The sequence below is a fragment of the Orbicella faveolata genome, unplaced genomic scaffold, assembly GCF_042242905.1.
Source record: "Orbicella faveolata isolate gen_17 unplaced genomic scaffold, um_ofav_v1 contig_13, whole genome shotgun sequence".
NCBI lineage: Eukaryota > Metazoa > Cnidaria > Anthozoa > Scleractinia > Merulinidae > Orbicella > Orbicella faveolata.
Genome location: NW_028301540.1, coordinates 24,091,361 through 24,115,485, shown reverse-complemented (window position 1 = coordinate 24,115,485; position 24,125 = coordinate 24,091,361). Strand labels below are relative to the sequence as shown.

Here is a 24,125-nt window from a genome sequence, read left to right as displayed (position 1 = left end):
CCGCAGTCCGCAGTCCGCAGTCCGCAGTCCGCAGTCCGCAGTCCGCAGTCCGCAGTCCGCAGTCCGCAGTCCGCAGTCCGCAGTCCGCAGTCCGCAGTCCGCAGTCCGCAGTCCGCAGTCCGCAGTCCGCAGTCCGCAGTCCGCAGTCCGCAGTCCGCAGTCCGCAGTCCGCAGTCCGCAGTCCGCAGTCCGCAGTCCGCAGTCCGCAGTCCGCAGTCCGCAGTCCGCAGTCCGCAGTCCGCAGTCCGCAGTCCGCAGTCCGCAGTCCGAAGTCCACAGTCCGCGGTCGTCGGTCCGTAGTCCGTAGTCCGCAGTCCACAGTCTTCCTCTTAAACTGACCGCTTTGTGTATACCTCAAAAGAGGGCGGGCTCAGCTATCTTGAAGCTTCCAGTGTCTGTGACTGGCCTCTTAGCCTGGATTATCAGGCTTTCGCTGTGAAAACACTCTGCAAGTTGGAAACGTTTGAGGTATGTAACGTAAGTTATGGTTGAGTTCTACGATGCATTGAGTTCGGTTGACCATGCAGTAGGTTAAGGCATGATTAACAACGAAAACAACCGAAACGAAACGACCGAGACCATCAACGGCTGAAACGAGAGTGCGAGATCACAAATGCAGACTTGATTCAATGGCCGTTTTTTCACCGAGCATGTTGTCGCTGTTTGGACCTATTAGATCTGGAGCGCACAACTGACGATTTTCTCTCAAATGCTTTATGTTGATTGATCAAGTTTTAAGCTATGGCAGGTTAATTTTAGGCTGCGCCGTGTAAAATGTTAATCGCCTCGGTCATTCTAGGCGAACTTCAGCCAGTTCTCGTTTTCATAAAGGATTTGTTGTCCATTTTCCAAAAACCTTGCGACTGTTGCTATTCCGAAAATCACATTTGGCCAATTTTCGATACCCAAAAACGACATTTTTATTTATCCGAAAATATCATGCGGGCATTATATTTCTCACGAAGTTCGTGCTGACAATTTACATTAGAAACTAAAGGCCATACGAACAGATAATTTACTGCAGCAATCCATTGGGTCCCTATGTTAAACTGTTCTGAGCTCGAGAGTAGCTGAGGGAGATTTAGTTGCTAAGAATCCAAGTCAAATTAATTGAACATAGCCAGGGACAGCCAGGCGATACGAATGAGAGTGTAAGGAAAACTTCAAAACTGGGTAGAAATAGACTGCGAGCGGTTTCTTTTTTGCTAAAAAAAAAAAAAAATCCGTGGTGAAGGACCTCGCTATTCCCATTTGCCATCTAGACCACAGTCGGAAAGGACGAATCGCTCTTCACAGCACAAAATGCTACAGTTTTACCAATATATCCCGAAGCTAGCGAGTCCTCCAGCCAAGCGAAGTCGCAAGACCAGCCAAGCGAATTAATCAGGGATCGAGCCATGAGAGTTTTCATTAAAGATATCACAATACAATAAGGCAATAATACACACAAAAAAAAGTCATAAGTTATCAAAATATATAAAATGTATTGTACTACGCTAATCATTCATAAAAAAATAAGAAAAGAAAAGAAAGAATGCCTTAAACTATCTCAACCGTGTTCTTAAGAGACTAAAGAGAATGCGTGACTTCTGCTATGAAATCTGTTGTTGAATTTAATTTCGATCGTCATTGTGTCAATGGAATAAAATTGTGATGTGTCTTCGAGGATATTGTTCATCGAAATTTGCGCTCCTCTTCGTGTTAAAGCGACAGATATGCCCCCAAAATATTGTATAACTGTTCGCCGATATTTAGAAATGATAGGGACCCATCACGTGATGGGCTCCCAAAAGTGATAATAAAGAAATAAGACGCAATAAATATATTTTAATATATGATAAAATGTAATACGTTTCAGAATCATGCATGAAATAATTAAAACCATCGCCACTGAAGCGCGCGCGCGTCAAATAAATATTTTACAAATATATTGCAGCATTTTTGTACCGTACACAATTTTTAATACATATTTTGGTACGTTTAAAATTGGCCAGCTCCTTGTATTAAGTTCAATTGATTTCCTTGGACTAATTTGGGGGTTAATCGACTAAGCGAGGGCTAAATGAATTTAAGAAGGGAGTTTATCTACTTCTGGTTGGTTGCTAATAGGTTGGGGGCTAACCAACTTAGAGGCTAAACCACCTACATCTGTCATGAATGAATGAATGCTTTATTTAACGTGGATATACGCTTAGCTTGAGAGCTAGTTTACAGGTATTCCTCCTAATAACTAATGAGAACCTAACAACTAAACAACGCTAATATCACAATTCATCAGGTAAAAATCACAAATTAAATACTGCTTAAAACTATTCAAAACTATTATTACAATATTACCGCCGCAGTCAAAATACTATTAAAACTAATGTCACAAATTTACTAATTCCCGAAATTTAGCGATCTAATTCTGTCTACTATTTCATTGGTGCCTACTTTCATTCTAATGTCATTTGATAGCTCATTCCATTTCTTGGCTGCAAAATATCTCCATGACTTGAGTCCATATTTAGTAGCGTTAACTTTAGGTAAAGATAAAACATGTTGTTGGCGCCTGAGATTGTACTTAAATAAGCGTGAATTAATAAGATTCCTAATTGCCCGTGGTTTGTTCGATATTCTATTATGTATTGTCAATAACATGTCTTGAATTCTTGGAGATTCCATGGAAGGTAGTCTTATCCTGTCCAAGAGATGCTGATAGGATGCATGTTTATCATTATAGACATATCTCAACGTCCTTTCGTTGACTTTTTCGATTTTTGTAGTGTTTCTTTTTCCGCAATGGTGCCAAACTTGGTTGCAGTAATAAAAATTTGGTGGTATGAACGAACGACATTACGATTCCTTGGTTTTAAGTGGTAAAATGTTTTTCAGTCTATTAAGGGCGTTTATTGGAACACTCACTTTGCGGCAAGTATTCGATACATGATCGTCAAATTTTAGCTTACTGTCGAGTACAAACCCCAAGGAGTTAGTCTTTTCTGTGGTCCTAATATCAATATTACCCGATTTAAGGACTAGCTGATCTTCTTTCCACTCTTCAGTGAGTGCAAGGAGTGCCGTCGGGCACCCATGATATTTTCTGTATCCAAACATAGAATTAAGAGGAATCTTCTCTAGATGAACTGTCAATTGTTGATGAATAAGATGTTCAAAGATCTTGGACATTCCTGGAAAAACTGTGACTGGTCGGAAATTCTCTTTCTCTTATTGTGACTCCTTTTTATGATGTGGTACGATCTCTCCTCGTTTCAAGGAGTCAGGGAGAGCTCTCAAAGTAATGATAGTAGATGACAAAGAGGTCGTGTAATTGATGGAATGGACGCCTTGAGTGCACGTGGTGGTATGTGGTCATGACCAGTTGCTTTGTTTACTTCCATTCTCTGCATAGCATAGCAACTCATGATTGAATAAATTGAACTCAAGCTATTCATTTTGATTCCAGTTCCTTGGAATATTTGACAAGTGTGGTTGATTTTCAAAAGAAGTGTACGGTTGGATGTCCAGTCTTTCTGTTACATTTTTAAAATAACTATTCAGAATCTCTCTACAACTTGATTCTGATCTTTAATTATTTTATTGTTCTTTTTGAGCGTGATATATTTATTTGGTGCGCATCTCTTTGAATGCATCAGAGGACGAAGTTAGTTCCGGAATTCTTTAGGTTTCCCGGCGGTATTTATGCAACTCATTCTAATTAATAAGCGACCCATAGCGAAAGTCATATTCAAGACATGGAATAGACTGAGTAAAAGAATAAATCATGAAGTCTGCTGTCTCGTCTAAACGTAATATATATGCACGGGTTATTGACTAGGCTTGTTCGGTCAAGATAGCTTGATATTGGCCAACTTCTTTTAAACGTTTTTATGGACGAGATGGACTTCAGGTCCATGAACACGCCAAAATAAATAAATAAATAAATAAATGCGAAAAAATAAATAAAAATAAAAATATATAAAATATCCAGCCATCTTGACCCCATAAGCCTGGTCAATAAATGACTTATTATACCAAAAAACAAACAAACAAACAAAACAAAACAAGACAAAACAAAACAAAACAAAACAAAACAAAACAAAAACAAAAACAAAAACACCATTCCCTTGCGGGACACAGAGCGGGCAACGCAACCCCATCTTGCCCGCTAGGGTAGTCAATCCGGCACAACACAGGGCTAGGATCATCTTGCCCGCTCACGGGGCAAGTCATTTAATAAGGAACATAATGACTGTTACAACCTCTAATGATACAGCACAGTGGGTGAGCGCGAGTTAGTCTTTCGAGTTGGAACTACTAACCAACCCGGTGTACTTTAACAAGTGTAGACAGAGGGAGGTATATTTCTCTCAGTCATTAGTAATACATTCCACTCAAAACAAAAGAAATTGCGGAGGTGATAGTGTGTGCTCACAAGCTCATTAATTTCAAATGAGAGAACAGTGTTTTACCACATTTCCAAACATTTAAAGATTTGTGAAAAGTACTCCGCTGCGCGTCTTATTTGCAAGCTCTCGATGTTCCACTTCACGATTTCAAATTGTACCGAATAAAATACTGACTATCACGGTATTTTCTGAAATCCAGGCAACAGATACCGATAACTTTTATTTCCTTTTAAGGATGGCTCATAAATCTTTTGAGGCTGGATATAGACAGTACTTCGGTGATATCCTAGACAACGTATCGCGAGCAACAACAGAAGAAGAAATTAAAGAGGTTTATGCCAACTTTGCGAGCAGCTATGATGAGGTAAACTATAGTTATAAAACTTGCTGGGACTAAACCAGCTGTCAAATGTGTCATTCATGATAAATTATGGGTGTTGCCGATACTTCAACTCAACAACATTTGTAGCTTTTTGACCATGATGTTATTCCACAAGTCCAGCCAGTTTTACAAAGCGAAAATTCTACATGACCAGAAACTATGTTCGTACATACGGGTTTAAAAGTGTTTTTTACTAATAATTCATATAAAGTCCAGATAATGTCAAATGCGACTAAAGATATTGTTATACATTGAAATCACTATCTCTTTTCTGATTGGCCGAAAGCGTTCAGTAAATTTTCGAAAACAGCGCCTGTGACGTCATCTAGCTGCAGATTATGCAATAATCATGTCATGTATGCCCGCAGTGCATGATTTCTAAGGGTAATCATGTTAAGTTTGCGCGCTTTGTGTTGCTTGCCGTCAGTAAAGAAGCAAAAACAAGACTCCCATTTTCTTTTTTCTTTCAATGTATAATAAAACAATTATTAGATTCGGTTTTTGTGATATGCAGAATAATCAAGGTCTTGGTAAGGGTTATCAGCCTTAGCCTTCGGCTTCGGCTAATAACTCCTACCTCGAGTTTGAATATTCTGGATATCACAAAAACCTCATCCAGTAATTGTTTAGACAACTTCAGTTCTGCGGCAGTAACAGGAGGCTTTTTGCTTGACACAATGCTCCAAGCACCAAAGAATTATAACAGCTCCTAAACTATAACGCAAAATAGAGTTACAAGCTGCTACACTTCGGAAAACTGATTTTCTTCTCTTTCAGCGTCTCCATGCAGCTCAATGTGTTTCACATAAGTCAATGGCGGAATATCTGGATAATGCCATCAAACAGGTTCTAAGAGACAAACCAAAAGATGAAATCAAAATAATGGATGCTGGAGCAGGAACAGGAAATGTTGGAGTCGAACTTAGTAAACTCGGCTACACTAACCTGCATGCTCTAGATATTTCACAAGGAATGCTAGATGAAGCAAAGAAGAAAAATGTGTATAAGAAGGTTATCTGCGCCGCTTTAAACGATCAGCGGATTCCCGAGATTGAAACAGGAGAGTTTGACGCGTTGATTTGCTGTGGTACGCTGGTGCAGGGACATGCGCACTCCAATGCTTTTGCGGAGATGATTAGGATGGTCAAAATTGGTATGTTTTCCTGGCTCAGATAAAGTGCAAAACAAAGTGAGGTCGTAACGAACCCAACCCTTTATCATCGAGTCCTATTTTATCACCTCTACCCTCACACCCCTCCACCTGGTCCGTACACTGTTAACCCGGTTGAAAGACTCAAGAAGGTTTGGTGTGAACAGAGTAAATGTTGAAACTGTGTACCCCCGAAAACGTTACCTTGTATAACAGGAAAATTATCAAAATCCACAAAATGGTTCATTTCTTTTCACTTATTGTCAACTGGATGAGGAAATCAAGCTTGAATCAGTTCTCAGTGATTCTGTTGTTATTTATTTCGCAGATGGTGTTCTCTGTTTTAACATACGAGTCACTGAACTCTATGACTACCAGGAAATGATGTTGGAACTTGAGAAAGCGGACAGATGGAGCTCATTCTCCAAAAAGAGATTGCCTTTTTACACAGCCGACGATATGCCAAAGGAAACCTTGGCGTTCGTGTACAAAGTTCTCAAAAATTAAAAATAGTTTAGAAAGGCATGACAATATGTCTGGTTTGTAGCTCGTAAGTAGGTTTTAGCTTTTTCTTTTTTTCGTAAACGTAAAAACTAACTTTTCATTTGTGCTCTGTGTAATTAAGAAATAACGAACACTTTTCCTCCGTCTGCAATTTCTAAGCCATGAAATGATTTCGAACATCGTTAGTATAAAGACCTGGGCGTTTCTTACATCAGACTTTTTTTCTGTATTAAGAGTCTCACTTCAATCATAACACTATTATTCTAATAGAGACGAAATTTGTCAGTTTGAGGAATTCAAACCGACTACGAATTGTCTCCAGTTAGATGGCATTTCATCTTATCACGAGCATAAGACAATCTTTTCAGAATTAGCGATTGCCAAGATCTCAAAAAACGATGGACATTGTCGACATCATCAGCCGACTCAAAGGTGTTGTTGCTAGTCATTTCCGAGCGTGCTTATCATCCTATGGCGGATTCTTTATTTTTTGAAAGAAACTCAAAGAGTGATGGGTGATTGTTTTTATTTGTTTTGAAACTTAACTTGAATCTCACATGCACGCTGTGAATATGAGCGAAAATTACTGGCCTAGCTCAATAGAAACTGACTTCCTTTCGTGTGCTTTGCAAACCTCACTACTGTTAAAACTTTCACTTATTTACCGTAGCTAAAGCGACTGGCTCATTATAGTTTTTAGAAACCGGTTTTCTTAGGCTGAGAGAACGTTCTTGGAAAGCGTTTTACCCATGCCGAATTTCCAGACGTCCTAATCAAAATGTATTTCTCCTTGAATTACAATGTGGTAGTATGATAATGACCTTCTTGTCTTTGTTTGTTTTTAAAATGCCTCAAATCATGTAGCAATATTTTTAATTTTGGTTCAGTGACATAACTTGAAATAAAGTGTACAGTCGTTTGCTAACAACGTGAATTTTAAAGTGACTACCGGCAGTACATATTGAGACAAACTACGATATACTCTGCGCTGTAATACCTTTGTACTCTGCGCTTTCAATTACCTTAGTTTAGTTATTTTCTTTTTTTGACTGCGTCATCGATTTCTTGACATTGTTTTTGAAATGATTCAGTCTAACACCCATTTTTTTTGTTTGAAGCAAAGAACACACATGACCATTTTCATGGAAAACCGGCGCTCATCAACACAAAAACTAGTGGACTTCTCTAATTTCCTGTCAGCTATGCTTTCGCTCTTGGTTTTTATAAGGCAAGTATATGATTTTAAATAAGTATAGAATTAAACTAAAACGCTACTCTGAGATCTACATTGCTGCGTACTGAAAACCACTCTGAACCCTTCAATTTAGCGTATCCTCGACTCATTGCTGCTTTAACCCGTTTTAACGAAAATGTATGTTCGTGTACCGGGTACAAGCCAACCCGAGATGGCACTCACTTATCTTCTTTTTCTTTATTTTCTGTTGCGGTGATGGGAAGGGATGGAGGGATGGGTGGGTGAGCGAAGAGATCGTGAAACTGGTGTTTTTGGGCACTAAACAGGTCTTAGATTTTTATTTGAGCTTGATATGTTGGGCGGGACTTTAACTGGCCGTTATTTAAGTTGTTGAGTCGTGCATCCACACGGATTTACTGATCAAAAGCATTGCGTTTTATGCAGATGTATTTCCACGAAACCTGTTGTAAAATGAAGCCAACAATAGTCTTGAGACTTCTATTCCTATGGCATAGCTTGTCTCTTCACCTTCCAAAGCCCCACAATGACATTCACAAGATCTTTGAAGGTCTTATAACAACAAAAGTGGAGGTCAATTTCCTGCTGCAAATTTCAGCTAACAATAGTCTTGGGACTTCTATTTTTATAGCATATGTTATCTTTTCACCTCCCAAACCCCTCAATGACGCCATGCACAAGCTCACAGCTTTGAACGAAAGAACGAAGTAATCAGCAGAGGACATATGCAGAAGGTCGGACCTACCACTCCTTGATTGAAAATCTGCGTTTCTAAGACTCAAATAACTGCAACAAAAGGTCTTCTGTAAAATCTTCTTTTGAGCTAGGCTGACTCCATCGCCATGAATTTTACCGATGGATGCGGTAACGTATCATACAATGCCTTCCTTCTTCAAGATCTTGCTGTCGTGAAAACGTACAGCCCAGCCCTTTTGGTCATTTTCTGCGCCACCAACATCGTGTCGGCCATCTGTTCGAGCTCTGGAAATGCATTGGTGCTTATAACTGTTTGGAGCTTCACCGAGCTTCACATCTCTTCTAATATTGCCTTAGCCAGTTTGGCCGCGGCGAACTTTTTCGAGGGTTTGATCATACATTGCTTTTGCGCCTTTGGAGTTGTCAGTGTTATCCAAGAAGACTGCCCTTTCTCAAGGCTAAGCTACCGTATTCTCCTCTTCTTGACCAGCGCTTTCGTGTACAGTTCCGTTCTTAACCTCACCCTCGCGACGTTTGATCGTTACATCGCTGTGATCCATTCTCTTCGCTACCAAGTGATTTTGCCTCAGCAACGCATCATTAAACTCATCGTTGCCGTCTGGTTGACCAGCCTGCTCGTCAGTGTTCCATTTCTGATTGACGACTCCGTCGTTAATGAACGATCTCAAAACACCTTGTCAACGATCTTGTTTGTGGCGCTTGCTGCAATATCTTATTTCAATTTTAGAATTCATCGCCTTTCCAGAAGACAACGCCAACAACTTCACTTACAACAGCAAGCGATGCTGCAATTTGCTGGCGCAAATCAACAGCGACATCGATTTAGAGGCGCAAAAACAATGCTTTTTATTTTGATGACTCTTCTTACTTGTTTCGTCCCAGCTTTAATAGCAAGACTTGTAAAGGCTTCTTCAGATAGCATGAGGATCAAGGTTTCATTTATAAGACCTTGGAGCACGTTGTTTTTCGGACTATATTGCAGTATAAGTCCATTTGTTTACTTTTTTAGATGTCAAGAACTTCGTAAATATACCAAGAAACTGTTTCGCCGATTGGTTAAGTCGGAGGTGATTAGCAATTAAGTACTATTCACCGCCGAGCAGCCGGCGCGAGAGATTTTAAAATTTCCGACCGCTTGTCACACATAAAATAACGTTTTGGTCCGATAATTATTCAGCTTGCGTGGTATAGACTAAAACAATTATTCACCTCGATCAGTGTCGGTGAATAATTTTAAATTATCCTGAGTTCCATCTAGTGAGGTTCTTTGTTGCAAATAGTCAGTAGAAATTTGTTTCGCTGTAAAAGAGTTGTAAAATTGAAAAAATGGTCATCGGATTTAAACTCCATAACCCAGCGGATGGTAATTAAAGTGAAGGAAAGCGTATTGTTATGGTGTTCTTAATGGTTTTTTGTTTTTTTGTTTTTGATTTGTTTCTTGTTTTTTGTTTTTTATTTTTTATTTTTTCATCAAAATCAAGCCTTGCGAGCAAACTTTATTTCAGGACACTTTCTAGCAGATCAGATTCATTCCATGGTCCCAAAACTTCTCAGTCCGATTATCCTCAATGAAAGAGACTAATCTAACGAGTAGTCTCTTTGATGCAAATTTCAAAGTGAATACCTGTACATTGTGACACGAACGACAATATACTCTGCGCTTTAATATTTTTTAATCAGTTTATTTCTTTTTTAATTGTGTCACCGATCTCTTGAGATTGTTTTTGAAATGATTCAGTTTAGCTGCAATTATTATTTCAAACAAAAAGCACATATGACTATGCCATTATCATGGAAAAACGCTCATCAACACAAAACCTAGTGGACTTCTCTGATTTCCTGTCAGCTATGCTCTCGCTCTTGGTTTGTATATGGCCAGTCTATGCGTGTAAAAAAAAAGGTATATGGAATTGAACTAAAACGCTACTTTGTGATCTACATTTTTCATACTAAAAACCACTCTGAACTATTTAAATATAGCTTATGCCCGATTCCTTGCCATTTTACTACCTGAAATACACAACACAAGGCAACCCAAAATGGCATTTATTTTCTTTTTCCCGGCCTTACTTTTTTTTTTTTTTTTTTTTTTTTTGTGGTGGATAGAAGAAAGAGGGGTATGGGTGGGTGGGTGAGCGAAGAGGTCGTGAAACTGGTGTTTTCGGCACCAAACAGGTATTTGACGGCCCGTGTTATAAGCTAAGCGGCTGTCTAGCTGTTCACTCTCACGGATGTATTGATGAAAAACATTACGATCTTTGAAGGTCTTATAACAACAAAAGTGTCGGTCAATTTCCTGCCGTAAATTTCAGTTAACAATAGCCCTACTTCTACTTCTATTTCTATAGCATATCTTGTCTTTTTACTTTCCAAACCCCGCAATGACGCCATGCACAAGCTGACAGCTTTAAAAGAAAAAAAAAGAAGTAATCACTAGCAGACATATGCAGACGGTCGGACTTCCCACTCTTTGATTTTCCTCGACTCAATAACTGAAACAAAAAAAGCTTTTCTGGAAAATCTTCTCTTCAGCTAAGCTGATCCCATCTCCATGAATTTCACTGTTGGATGTGGTAACGTATCATACAATGCCTTCCTTCTTCAAGATCTTGCTGTCGTGAAAACGTACAGCCCAGCCCTTTTGGTCATTTTCTGCACCACCAACATCGTGTCGGCCATCTGTTCGAGCTCTGGAAATGCATTGGTGCTTATAACTGTTTGGAGCTTCACCGAGCTTCACATCTCTTCTAATATTGCCTTAGCCAGTTTGGCCGCGGCGAACTTTTTCGAGGGTTTGATCATACATTGCTTTTGCGCCTTTGGAGTTGTCAGTGTTATCCAAGAAGACTGCCCTTTCTCAAGGCTAAGCTACCGTATCGTCCTCTTCTTAACCAGCGCCTTCGTGTACAGTTCCGTTCTTAACCTCACCCTCGCGACGTTTGATCGTTACATCGCTGTGATCCATTCTCTTCGCTACCAAGTGATTTTGCCTCAGCAACGCATCATTAAACTCATCGTTGCCGTCTGGTTGACCAGCCTGCTCGTCAGTGTTCCATTTCTGATTGACGACTCCGTCGTTAACGACCGATCTCAAAATGTCTTGTCAGCGACCTTGTTTGTGGCGCTTGCTGCAATATTTTATTTCAATTTTAGAATTCATCGCCTTTCCAGAAGACAACGCCAACAACTTCACTTACAACAGCAAGCGATGCTGCAATTGGCTGTCGCAAATCAACAGCGACATCGATTTAGAGGCTCAAAAACAATGCTTTTTATTTTCATGACTCTTGTAATTTGTTTCGTCCCAGCTTTAATAGCACGAATTGTAAAAGCTTCTTCAGATAGCATGAGGATCAAGGTTTCATTTATAAGACCTTGGAGCACGTTGTTTTTCGGACTATATTGCAGTATAAGTCCATTTGTTTACTTTTTTAGATGTCAAGAACTTCGTAAATATACCAAGAAACTGTTTCGCCGAATTCTAAGATGTGATTGTTATTGTTAGCTATTCTGCGTTCGATCGAGTAAGGTTCCTTAGTGTCAAACTGTCATTAGAAATTTGCTTCGTTGTAAAAGAGTGGCGAATTAAGTTGATTTAAAATTAACGCCATAACCCGGCGGACGATAACAAAGTGAAGGAAACAGTATTATTATGGTGCTCTTAATATATATATATTTTTTTCTTTTCTTTTCCTTTTTTTTTTTTTTTTTGGTTCGGTACATCACAAACAAGCTTACTTCATGAAGAAACTGTATTTTGAGGACGCTTTCCGGCAGATCCTTTTTTGTTCCGTCCTCCCGAAACTTGTCAGTCCAATGTTCCTAAATTTGCCAAATTGTTATGCAATTTAGGTAAAACATTTACATAATCTGTCAACACCATCCTGTAAATGAAAGAATTATTCATTACCCGGTCACACAACAGTGGCGTTTCACGGCGAACTCAGCGCCTAGAGAGTTTGCGGCGATTGCTTGCCTTTTATTACAGGGAGACTTATCACAAAACCTACCCTGGCTTAAAGGTAAGTTTTACATGTTACCGCTATCGCTTTATTATCTTCTTTGAACGAACAGCATGCAAACGGTTTGCATTCCCGACTGTAAAAATATCGAGTCGACTCCGACTGGAACCACGTGTTGAAATAGATTTGCTTTTGTTCTCAATTCTACGATTTCTTCTTTCGTTATCTCTCCACCAGGCCATAGGAAAGTAGCAACTGCTTCGTAGAACGTAGTCAACCTCAAAATATCTTTAGTGATGGACGTATGAAGTGCAATTTGGCCGAAACATCACGCCGCATACATAATATGGTAATTTATGCTTCATGAAGGAGACGCTTAAAATTTCAATGGCATGTTGACCCCGTTTTATTTGTAATGATTTACCTCACAGATTTGTTACGATTATACATGTTGAGAAACACTGTTTACGGTTAAATCAATTTCTACGTCTCGCCTAGAACTTTATAGGCACAATCTTTTATAGCTCTTTTGTGTGGATTTGACGTCAATTTGCGAGAATCGCGCGCGAACTGTGTGAAATGTGCGACCATTTCGCGCTCTTTCACGTGTCCACACGTTCAAAAATAGCGAAGTTTACAAATGACTCACAAATTGGTTCAATCTTCGATCGATGCTACAAGTCCTGTTTATACTCTTATGCAGTGGTCATCGAGAAAATAATAAATTAAAACTAAAACAATTTTGCGTTCGATGGATTTTTATAGGCGCTCCCGAAATCGAACGCAGTCGAACTCACCAAATCATCTAGGCAATGGAGCACAATCGAACGTAAGGTAATCAAACCCCATCCACACTACGCCGGAGGAATTTGAAAACAAAACTTTATTTGTCAGGTTAAGGTATCAGTAAGGGGAAAATTTGCAATTTTGCATAATTTTACTTTTTTAAGCGGTTGGATAAATCTTAAAGTAATCTTTAAGATAAAAAAAAAACTCCACGAAAAAATCTTTTATCTGCCGCTAGTTATTGCGCGAGAAAGATTGTTTTGCATATTAATAACTTAATTGAGAGTTGATAAGTTCTGTCAAATGAATTAATTATCGAGGCAAGAAGTCACATGACATCAAGATCATGCTGAGTTGACACGCGATTCGCCTGCCATAATCAGTGGCGGCTGTCTTCGAAGAAGACAGAGCGATCTTGCCCGTTTTCATCGGCTAAAGGAAGGCCAAAGAAGGCGAAAAACACTTTCAACAAAGAGTGGGCCGCTAAATTAGCGGAAAGCGGCAAAGGGTTCGTTTTACAATCAAGAAAAATTGCTGGATGAACGCGACAACGATCGCGATCACGAAGCCAGCGAGCAAGCCGAAATGAGCGCAAGCCGCGCTAAAATACTGTTGCAAGAAACTGTCGAAGCAGAGGAGATTGACGAAGAGAAGTGGACGAAATTGAAAGGCAGATCGATTGTACAAAATTAGAATCAGCAGTGCAACCTTTTTTTTTTCTTACCCAGCTATTGTCATTTCTCCCAGTATCTTTGCCTTTGCATCAACATCAGTCGATGTAGTCCCGTTTACGACGTCCTCTCCAGCGTATCCCTTTGTGCGCTTGCATTTTCTCGGGAACTTTCTACTGGCCTTCGGCATGTTAACAGTGACATGGTCATAATTTTGAAGATTAGTCAACCGATACGTAAAATTTCGAACGCTAATATAGTAAATCAAAAGATAATTTCACGTTTACTAACTTTGGAATTCTGACTTCACACATGAAAAAGCGGTTTATTCACCGGTGAATAATTTACCGCGCGCCGTCGCGGAAATTTGTACCTTTTCCATGTTAACTGTCACAGTCCTATTGTTATACAGAAAGTTGATTCCTCTGCGGTGTCTCCCTTGGTGTGATAATCTCATAACACTTGGATGCCGCCGAATTTTATTTTTTCTCTGTTTCTCGAAAGTAAAAAATAGGCGAGTTGTACGTGCATTTCGAGTTCCAGGTCGGCAGCCCCTGGACCAAATTGGCTGAAATTCGGAGAGAATGTTGTCAGAACGATCGCCGACAAAACCGTTTCTGCGAATTCTGATTACTCTTTTCATTAAAAAGTTATGCCTTTTTTTCGCGGGCAGTCCTATTTTTTTCCCTTTTGTAACTTTATCCTCTTGTAAAATAATAACAAACGCATGTGCCAAAAATCTGAGACACGGTTTTTGAGGTTAATGTGTGAAGAAACGGATGCCATGTTAATCGTTTTCTCCGACCTAAATTTAGCGGGCGTATACCTTGATTTATGGGTTCGTGAAGCTTTGTAAATATATTCACATTTTCGAAACACGGTAAATTTTTACCGTTTTAAACAGGTCAGGTCATAATCTGTAGTTATTAAGCTTCCAGTAAACATACGGTTTATATGGGTTTTTGTTAAAGCCACGAACGCTAGAGCGGGCCGCGCGCGGATGGTCAAATGGGTTATACTGATACCTTAAGCCTTCCGTCCACCTTGATCCGTCACGAAAACGGAGCTTTTCGAAAACACTTTTCGAACCGGAGGTATTTGAAAACGCCGGCTTTGCATTTTAGTGTGGATAGGAACCATTTTGAAAACGAAGCTTTTCAAAAACGGCGAGGTTACGAGAATTGTGATATTTCCCTGCCGGAGTTTTCTTCAAACACAAATCCAAAACAGACCGGCGATTGTCAGTTGCGTTTTCAAATTTCTCCGGCGTAGTGTGGACGGAGCCGAAATCGAACACACAAGACAGGTCACGTAGAGAGGGAGCCAATGTTCCAACTTTTACAATTTGCAGAATATAGAACTACCAAAATCATCACAAATTAAATAAACTGGTACTCCCAGCTGTTTTGTTGTACTGAAAATATATTATAGAATTAATATTCTTCAGGGTCAAGAGCAGATTTCATCATTGGTTAGTGTTAGTTTAGGCAGACGCTGCTGTAGTGCTTTAAATTTATTTGTTCTCATGTATGTATCTGTCTTGTTTTTTTACATGCACGGCAATCGCCGGGAGGCGGTCCACAGTCCGTTCATCCCATCTCCCGCTGTGCTAAAGTAGAACCCAGTCTTCTGAGTCGACTCAGGATCAATTGTTCCTTTGTGGAGAATTACACCTGGAACACATTTTAGCTGTATACCATTCACTTAGCCTAGCGTTGGTACTGCGCAGTCATAACCCTCTGTCCGTAATCAAAGCTTTATTGGAAGTGTCTTTAGAGTGATCGTGGCAGTAAGGCGCAGTTCTGCACCAGGCCATATCCGAGTTGGCTTTTGCCTCTGTTTCAAAACGAGTCCTCATGCAAGACGATTCTTATGAAAATGAATTTGATTTGCGTGAAAATGAACTTTCAGAACAAATGCATTTTCATAGCAATGGTTTCGCCCTAATACTCGTTTTCACACAGAGGCAAAAGGCTACTCGGAAATGACTTCTTTTTTCTTTAGTGGCAAAAGCATCAGGTTAAAGGTCCCATAATGTTGACATGGAATGTATGTGGGATTATTGCATATTTCAATGTCTTGTTTGTTGCTTAAATAGTAACTCGCCTTCACTAGTATTTCAGTGGCACAGACATTGGTGTCGTTGATGATCTTAATTTATTACCCCTATTTATTGCCTGTTTCCTTTTTGTAGCAGTCAACAGCTGATTCCTCACAAACATGGACGAGCTGCTTGTAACAAGACTATCGGATGTCTCCTGTGTATTTAGAAGATTACAGCCAAGGGTGTCATAAATAGATGTCTCCAACATGGAATACATTCTGTCAAAAGTAATGTAGACGCTACTGAAATTTCTTTAATTTTATTTGTTTACCGATGTATGTGACTGTCTTGTTTTTTACATGCACGGCAATCGCCGGGAGGCGATCCCCAGTCCGCTCATCCCATCTCCCGCTGTGCTAAAGTAGAGTCCAGTCTTCTGAGTCGACTCAGGATCCACAGTTCCTCTGTCGAGAATTACACCTGGAACATTTAAGCTGTAAACTTCAAAGGCGTCGCAGTTTTCAAGTTTGTGATCCATCTTATTTTATTTGTCCTCAGTGGTACCAATAGGGGCTGGATGGCGTCGCACGAATCTCAGTTATTAGTAAAATCTTCTGCGATTTCTCAGCCATCTCAATATATTGCAGCCCATTTTTCAGATATCAGTAAATTTTGCATATCTCGGATCTAAACTATTAGTTGAAATACTCGCCATTTCTCAGCTGCTAATTACTAATTTAACCAATTTTCAGTCCAGGCCCTCAACCATCCTGGTACTTCTTGGATTATTTATTCAACTTGAAAGTAGTTTCGTGCATCTAAAATATAGCTTTAAATACTTTGACATTGTCCTTGTTTCTAAAATTTCCTCTGCAGTTGAAATCGTTTAAGGGAATTTATTTGATCAATTGATCTAAAGATTTTATTTACTCATCTCTTTTATGTTATTATCTGTAGTGTTCGGAGGCTTCAAAAAAAAGCTTGAATTAAGTTGACTTTTTCTGCCTTCCTTTTAATCTTATTGCAGTTCCCTTGTGAGATTTGGTCCTTTGTGAGAAGAAGAGGAGAGCTAGACAAAGCCCATCCCCCGGTAAATTCGAATTCTTTTTGTTTTTGTTGCTTTTGTTTTTGTTTTTGTTTTGTAACAAGAAATGACGTGCACGGCAATCGCCGGGAGGCGGTCCCAATCCGCTCATCCAATCTCCCGCTGTGCTACAGTAGAACCCAGTCTTCTGAGTCGACACAGGAATCACGGTTCCTCTGCCGAGAATTACACCTGGAACATGTTTTAAACCAGTTTAATAATTATAGTACATCTTACATGGCGCACCGAACATAATCTTCAGCAGAAATCACAAGACAACAATATTTGTGTAGGACTGACCTATAACATTTATTTTCCTCTTTTAGTGTTAATAAATAGCTATGCCATAAGCTTGGATATATATATACTGAACATTCAAATATATTCCTTGGGGATTGCTACTAAACTGATATCTACAACTTGCCTTGAAATTAATTTCTTAAAATTTATGACGTAACCTGGGATATCGAAAGAGTCACAATTTATTTACGATTCAGTTTTTTTAGTGTTAAATAATTTTGAAAAAAGATTCTGTCAATAATGAAGAAACGTGCTTTTACGCCCATGATATCGCAGTTTTGCTGGCATTTTCTATTCATTTTGATTTTTCGATTTTTTGGCGGTAAATTTTTAATTAGTGCAATCTACAGTACCAGAAAATATCCATACTCCTCCGAAAGAAGGGATTGGAATTTCCTAGGGGGTGCGGGTTCTCTAAGACCAAAAAAATTAAAGAAATGTAACAAGTTTAACTGGAATTTCCAGAGGGTGGGGGATCTTGGAAAAAATCCCTTCCGTGGAGGAGGTATGGATATTTTCTGGAACTACACAATTCGATGAAAAGTAAAAAGCATCAAAAAGAGGCAACAGCAATCTGCGGTTTGCTGTTTGCTCTGCAATATTGCTCATGAAAGTGAAGTATGATCATCGCAGTAAGTTTTCCTATTTAAGCAACTGGAAAGAAGAAGCCTGAAAAAAATCAGGGCTTCAACGGGACTCGAACCCGTGACCTCCGCGATACCGGTGCGATAGTCTACCAACTGAGCTATGAAGCCACACATTGGGAGCGAGGTCAATTAATTGAGTTCATATCTTCCCGTCAGTGAAATGATGTGAAGTATATATGAAATAATTCATATTTGAACTGCGGTAGTAGATGAAAGTGAAGTATGATCATCGCAGTAAATTTTCCAATTTAAGCAACTGGAAAGAAGAAGCCGTTCGAGTCCCGTTGAAGCCCTGATTTTTTTCAGGCTTCTTCTTTCCAGTTGCTTAAATTGGAAAATTTACTGCGATGATCATACTTCACTTTCATCTACTACCGCAGTTCAAATATGAATTATTTCATATATACTTCACATCATTTCACTGACGGGAAGATATGAACTCAATTAATTGACCTCGCTCCCAATGTGTGGCTTCATAGCTCAGTTGGTAGAGCATCGCACCGGTATCGCGGAGGTCACGGGTTCGAGTCCCGTTGAAGCCCTGATTTTTTTTTTCAGGCTTCTTCTTTCCAGTTGCTTAAATCGGAAAATTTACTGCGATGATCATACTTCACTTTCATCTACTACCGCAGTTCAAATATGAATTATTTCATATATACTTCACAATATTGCTCATGTTACTTTTCTAAAGATTCCATATCGGTATCCTAACTTCGCTCAGAGAGTTTTATAAAATATACATGTAATAAATCAATTCACTGAGCCTTGAAATGAATTAATACTATCTTTTGTCTCTGCCTCGGTGCCAAATTAACATTATGGCTTTTAGTGCATGTAATATATCAGTTTTGTTGTTTTAATAATAGTTGTCTTAATTTTCCTATTTTTGTAACTTTACTCTATCGTTACAGTTTGCCATAGACATGAAATTGGGTGTCCTGTGAGAGAAAGAGGAAAAACGGACCGCGTTTAGTCTTTGGTAAGATTTTATGCGTCGTTTTGCCAGTTTGTTAACGCGTTTTACGTTATTCATGTCACGTGCACGGCAATCGCCGGGAGGCGGTCCCCAGTCCGCTCATCCCATCTCCCGTTGTGCTACAGTAGAGTCCAGTCTTCTGAGTCGACACAGGATCTAAAGTTTCTGTATCGAGAATTACACCTGGAACAGTCCTTAACGTTTTAAATTCCTTTTACGTTTTACACATGAAGTATTTAACAGCTTCCTCTTCACCTCCCTGAGATTTCTGTTCGCATAGATAATGACTTGGTCATCAGGGCTGGGTTGTTCAAAACTCGATGAAGCTGACTCAAAGAATTTCGATATCAGTTATGTAACTTTTTGGTGAGGTTTTCTGTTTATACTTTTTTTTTTTTAGTTTTGAGTTTCAATAATCTCAAACTACACAAAACATAAGCGATGAAAAACATTTTTAAACAAGAAAAATTCATACGTTGATCAACTTTTAATCCCGCGGCTAGCGTTAACCGGCTTTCGAACAACCCGACCCCGAGGTACTCGCTGACTTGATTTGAGAAACAGCTGGTGCAATTGTGTAAAAGGGATAACATTATAACAGATCGATCAGTGTTTCAAATAAATGACTTGGTCTCATATAGAAGACAAATCTACGTTTCCAAGGATGGGTCTTGTAGCTCGTAACAACGGGCATGTATTGGTAAAGAAGTTATATGTGTAAACGATATCGCTTAACATACCGCTAGCGCTGTGAAGAACAAAATATGAACGTAAACTCATTATCAATTACTTGCTTGTCTCTCAAGGTCTGTCACGCGACGTTTCATGCACAACATCCGCCTGACTTGGTCACGAAACTGACTGTGCCTGAAGCCATAGATCCAAGGGTTTGTCACGCAACTGATGCTCATGAGAAAGGCTGCTGCCAGGTCAACTGAATCAGGAATGTCTCCAATCTGGGCCACGCGTAAGAAATGAATCACGCAGATTGGAATCCACGTGATAATGTACACCCCGATGAGTAAGAGAACAGTCTTGGCCAGTTTAACCTGGATTGTAAGGAAATGAAAAGAAAGGTGTGAAAACGGTTTTCAATAAATTTTTCTGTTTATCTTTCCATTGTGTGTCATTGTTGTTGGTCAACCGTATAAAAACCGACAGCTTTCACTTAACTACACTCTTTGACAATTAAAGTGAAAAATTAAGCCCACCTTTCTGCCATTTCATTGATGGAAAAATGGCGCGTTTCGGGTTTAGCGCCAGCTCGTCATTGATTCGGGAGTCAATTGGAATTATTTATGCAACAGACCCACTTCTGCAAATTATGACTAAGATAGTTTACTTCCGTTCTCTCACCTTCGATATTTTTAACTATAAACCCCTGTAGACCATGCTGAATTACGTGCGCCAATTTTTCAAAATCAGGATAGTTTTCCACACGCTTTATCTGTGAAACGAAGTCGGTGACCCCCAATTTTTTTTTTTTTTTTGCATTTCTCACAAAAGTAACTCATTATCTGACTGCAGTAAAAAATTAAAAAAAATTCTATCGACTGGAAAATTTTCGCGCGAACGTCTTTAAGTAGCTAACTTGTTAACAGAATGTCTGCATAGAAAGCTGCATAGGAGTGCAGTATAACAGCATGGTCTTTGCATATTGATATTGTTCACAAGATAAAAGTAACACGAGAATAAAACATAGGACAAAACATGGTTGACTGTTTTATATTCAAGTAACAAAAAATTACCTTTGAGCTGGTCAGAACCCTTACAGAGCGCACATTTTTGTATAAGGCGTAATGTTACGTTCAAAGCCTCCCGCGTGGATTTCATTCCCCGCGATGTTTCGTTTTCGAAAAAAATAATAGAAGGAAGGTGGAGTAAACGATATTTCCCTATATGCAGCTTTATGCCTTATCTCAATCTGATATGCTAGAAAACGAGGTTTACTATCACATTAAGCTGTCGAGCATCAAGATTATGTTTAAAATGCATTTCTTCTTCTCGTTGCCTCTCTTCATGTCAATTTTAAGACACCATTTTTTTTTTTTTTTTTTTTTTCGCAAGACTGGCAAGGAGACTGTTAATTAACTACTGAATGGGTATTGTTTGGCTGAATGTTTCGACAATACACGAACACCTAGACATTTAAGGAGACCCAACGAAACGTTCGGTAAACTGTCTGTTCGCAAGGACTTAAATCCCCGTCGATTTTTTTTTTTTAAGAGAATTGTCAGCTCGAATGTTTCTGATACGAGATATTTAAAGCCACTTGTTTTCCTATTCCAGTACCGAGAAAAGGTCACGTATGATTTTCGAAAAAGCAATAAGACCTAAGATTTTCGGGAAATGAACAAAAAAGCCCTACTTAGTTCCCTTGAATGTCCACAATTGCGAACATTTCTCTACGGAACTTTCAAAGCGTTTTAAAAAGCATTTGAGAGAAAGCCGTCATTGGTTGTCCCTACTTTTCAGGCACACTTGAACAATTTTCTTAAGACTGGCAAGGAGATTATTAATTAAGTAAGTAACTGGTGAAGGGATATCGCTTTGCTGAATGTACCTACATTACACGAACAAGTCAGTAGATATTCCGATACGTACATAAGAGATTAGATAACACGGAACTAGTTCTATCGTAGTTTGGCAATGTTCCTTATTTATGGAATGACCGGTCCCTCTGTTGATTTCATATTTCCGACAATTAGCTCAAGAATAAAAAAAAATTCCCCATTAAGAGAGCATTCGAAAGTCTATTTCGGCGGATAAAAGCGTATCTTTTATCAACCGGCAAGTCAACAACGATTATTTCCCACTGACCTCATTCCCTTGAAAAGGTTTCTAAAAGCCTCTTTAAATAAAAAAGTTTATTAAATCCTAAAATCCTATCATTTGTGCCAAAATTTAGGCAAACAAAACAAAACAAACCAAAACAAAAATGCGATACTGGAAATGATGTTTAGTGGCGAAAGTAATTTCTTACAAAATATTACACGTATATACAATGTTTGCCTTGAGCTAATAATCATGTTAGTATATAATGAAAGCTGATTTCCTTAAAAATGAAAAGTGTGCGAATTTTGGGTTGCAGATATGATCTTAAACGAAATAACTCTACAAGTTTCAAACATCTAAAGTAATTTTCTTAAAAGCAATAAACATTAATCAAAATACATTTTTGACTTGGCTATTATGGCGGCAATAGCGATCTTACTTAAATCGAGAGCTTTCAGGAGTGCAATTACTTTCAATCCTCCATCAGGGGCGAAACTAAAAAGCAAATTAAATCACCTCACCTCTTTCTTTAATCTCTCGTTATTCTCTGCACTCATTGATACCGGCAGACTTCGAACGCTTATCTGGACCACTCGCTGCTTGCTTTTCTTCATAGCCAGGTAAATCTTCATGTAGCACCAGATTAGGACGGAAAACGGGGCTGCAATAAAGGCTATCACGAGAAAACTCGTGTAGGAATAACTGCTTCCCACGGCTATGAAACAAGTCGCGCGCGAGACGAAAAACCCATAATGACCCCACCCTAAATTTGGTGGAATAGCGATGGAAACAGCCAAGAACCACAGGGTGAAAAGCATAACTCTTGTCCGCCGCTGGCTGAAAAATGTCGCACTTTCGTTTGGTCGCACGATTAAAAAATACCTGTTTACGCTGATAGTTGTCACCGACATGAGCGACGCCACCAAAAAAATCAGCGTGTAGCAACCGTTTACACGACAAAACGTTTCACCAGAAATCCAGCGTCGTTCTATCAGGACGCCTGTGGAGACAGACAGGGTAAAGAAGATCCGAAGCAGATCCGAGATACTGAGATTCACAATCAGGTAGTTGGGGATTGTTTGAAGATGGCGATGCGTATACACCATGGCGCACACGCCAAAGTTACCGATGAGTCCAAAGATAATCAGCAGGAAGACGAAGATGACTTCTAGGATTGCCAGCAATGTCGATTCGTCATTCAAAGGAGGGAAAAGCGACGGATCTTCCATCGTTGATGGAGCGGTATTTGACGGTGCCGATTTTTTTGTAGATGAATTGGGTCTTGAAATTTATATCCTCTTTGACCGCAAAGGTTTTCCTCTGTAAACACGAGGTGGAATATGAAGATTTGCTCTTGCCAAAGATCTTGCCCACTTGACCGATTTCGATAAATGCGTGACGACGGTAATTAAAAAGCGAGAAATGAAATATCCCAAAGCAGTTCAAGTGCCTTTCCGTTAACGGTTTTTTTCGAGATGCCGGTCGTATACAACACGTTGATGAATGTAATACGTAAATGCCGTGCCATAAATTTTATATTTTACCGGTCTTGGCGTCTCTGAGAGCGAACAATATGTAATAATTGACACCTGCCGGCGGGCAGTAACTATTCTGATTACTTTTCTTAATTTCTCTCTTCTTAAAGTAAACCATATTGACACAAAGGAGCAATGACTTAAGAGCTGGCCGATGCCTCCATTTACTCAAGGCAGAAAACTGTCAATTTGGATCAAAGATTTACGTAGACGCATAGTCAATACCGTGAATATATATCCGTCTATATCTTTAGACATTTGGTAATTTCAAATGCAAATCAAAATCCACGGCACAGGGGGAAGAATCCGGTTAATATGAGAGAATTACGAAAAGCCTAAATTGTATGAAGTTTTACCAAGACCATTAATCGGCACCCAAGTCAGCAAATTTAATTTCTGTCACATCTTAAGCGCCCTGAATAGGCCTCTTACGAGTTTTTAAAAGCTTAGTAAAACAAAAGGATCTGTCGAATGTTTGTTACGAAATATCTTTTGGCAAAGATGTTTCCGTTCAAAGGAGGCTCCGTGCACCAAAACTTACAGATGTTACAAGATCTTACGTGCACACAGCGTAATATATCGTAAAGTGTAACAATATATATAGCTCGAACATATTTCTTTTGAAATTGGGAGCGTCACTAAAAAACGTGAAAATAGACTGTAAGACCAATCAGTTGATTTGTTATGTGACACAACGCTATGTCAAAGACTTCTTGTCTAGCACCTGCATGTACTGTCGTGCCTTGACGAATACTAAGATCAACAAGGGAAACAAACTACATGCAACAACAACATGTAGAGCAGGGAAAATAACAACCAACAGCGACAGAAACTACAAGAGGAACAACAATAGCAACATTGTTTACGGCAAAAACCGACCAGAGTAAAGAACAACAACAACATGCAACAGCAGCACGAATAGCTGGGAATATAACAGGAAAAAGAAAAAAATTATAGCACTTTATCTATTAGCCCTAGTGATAGACCAGCA

At 39.3% G+C, this 24,125-nt stretch overlaps 2 protein-coding genes and 1 long non-coding RNA gene across 6 annotated transcripts; 2 read left to right on the top strand and 1 right to left on the bottom strand.

The window, feature by feature from the left end:
* Positions 1-366: 366 nt before the first annotated feature.
* Positions 367-7,352, top strand: LOC110058566 (methyltransferase-like protein 27). The gene is made up of 4 exons (XM_089285118.1): positions 367-468; positions 4,623-4,752; positions 5,548-5,923; positions 6,249-7,352. Exons 2-4 carry the CDS (start codon positions 4,624-4,626, stop codon positions 6,425-6,427), a joined length of 684 nt encoding a protein of 227 aa, XP_089141244.1. The 5' UTR covers positions 367-468; position 4,623; the 3' UTR covers positions 6,428-7,352.
* Positions 7,353-12,175: 4,823 nt separating this feature from the next.
* Positions 12,176-19,941, top strand: LOC110058572 (uncharacterized). Of its 4 annotated transcripts, XR_016206111.1 has the most exons (7): positions 12,176-12,376; positions 12,554-12,665; positions 13,082-13,150; positions 15,968-16,104; positions 16,845-16,907; positions 18,760-18,827; positions 19,631-19,941. It is a non-coding gene; the product is annotated as an uncharacterized LOC110058572 (long non-coding RNA). The 4 variants fall into 4 exon arrangements; XR_016206110.1 differs by lacking the exon at positions 13,082-13,150; XR_016206108.1 differs by having other exon boundaries at positions 12,554-13,150.
* LOC110058571 (melanopsin-B-like) lies at positions 18,187-24,096 on the bottom strand. Its single transcript, XM_089285117.1, has 2 exons — positions 22,121-24,096; positions 18,187-19,873 (listed from the first exon to the last, which is right to left on the bottom strand). The coding sequence occupies exons 1-2, from the start codon at positions 22,826-22,828 to the stop codon at positions 19,607-19,609; spliced, it is 975 nt and encodes a 324-aa protein (XP_089141243.1). The 5' UTR covers positions 22,829-24,096; the 3' UTR covers positions 18,187-19,606.
* Positions 24,097-24,125: the final 29 nt, after the last annotated feature.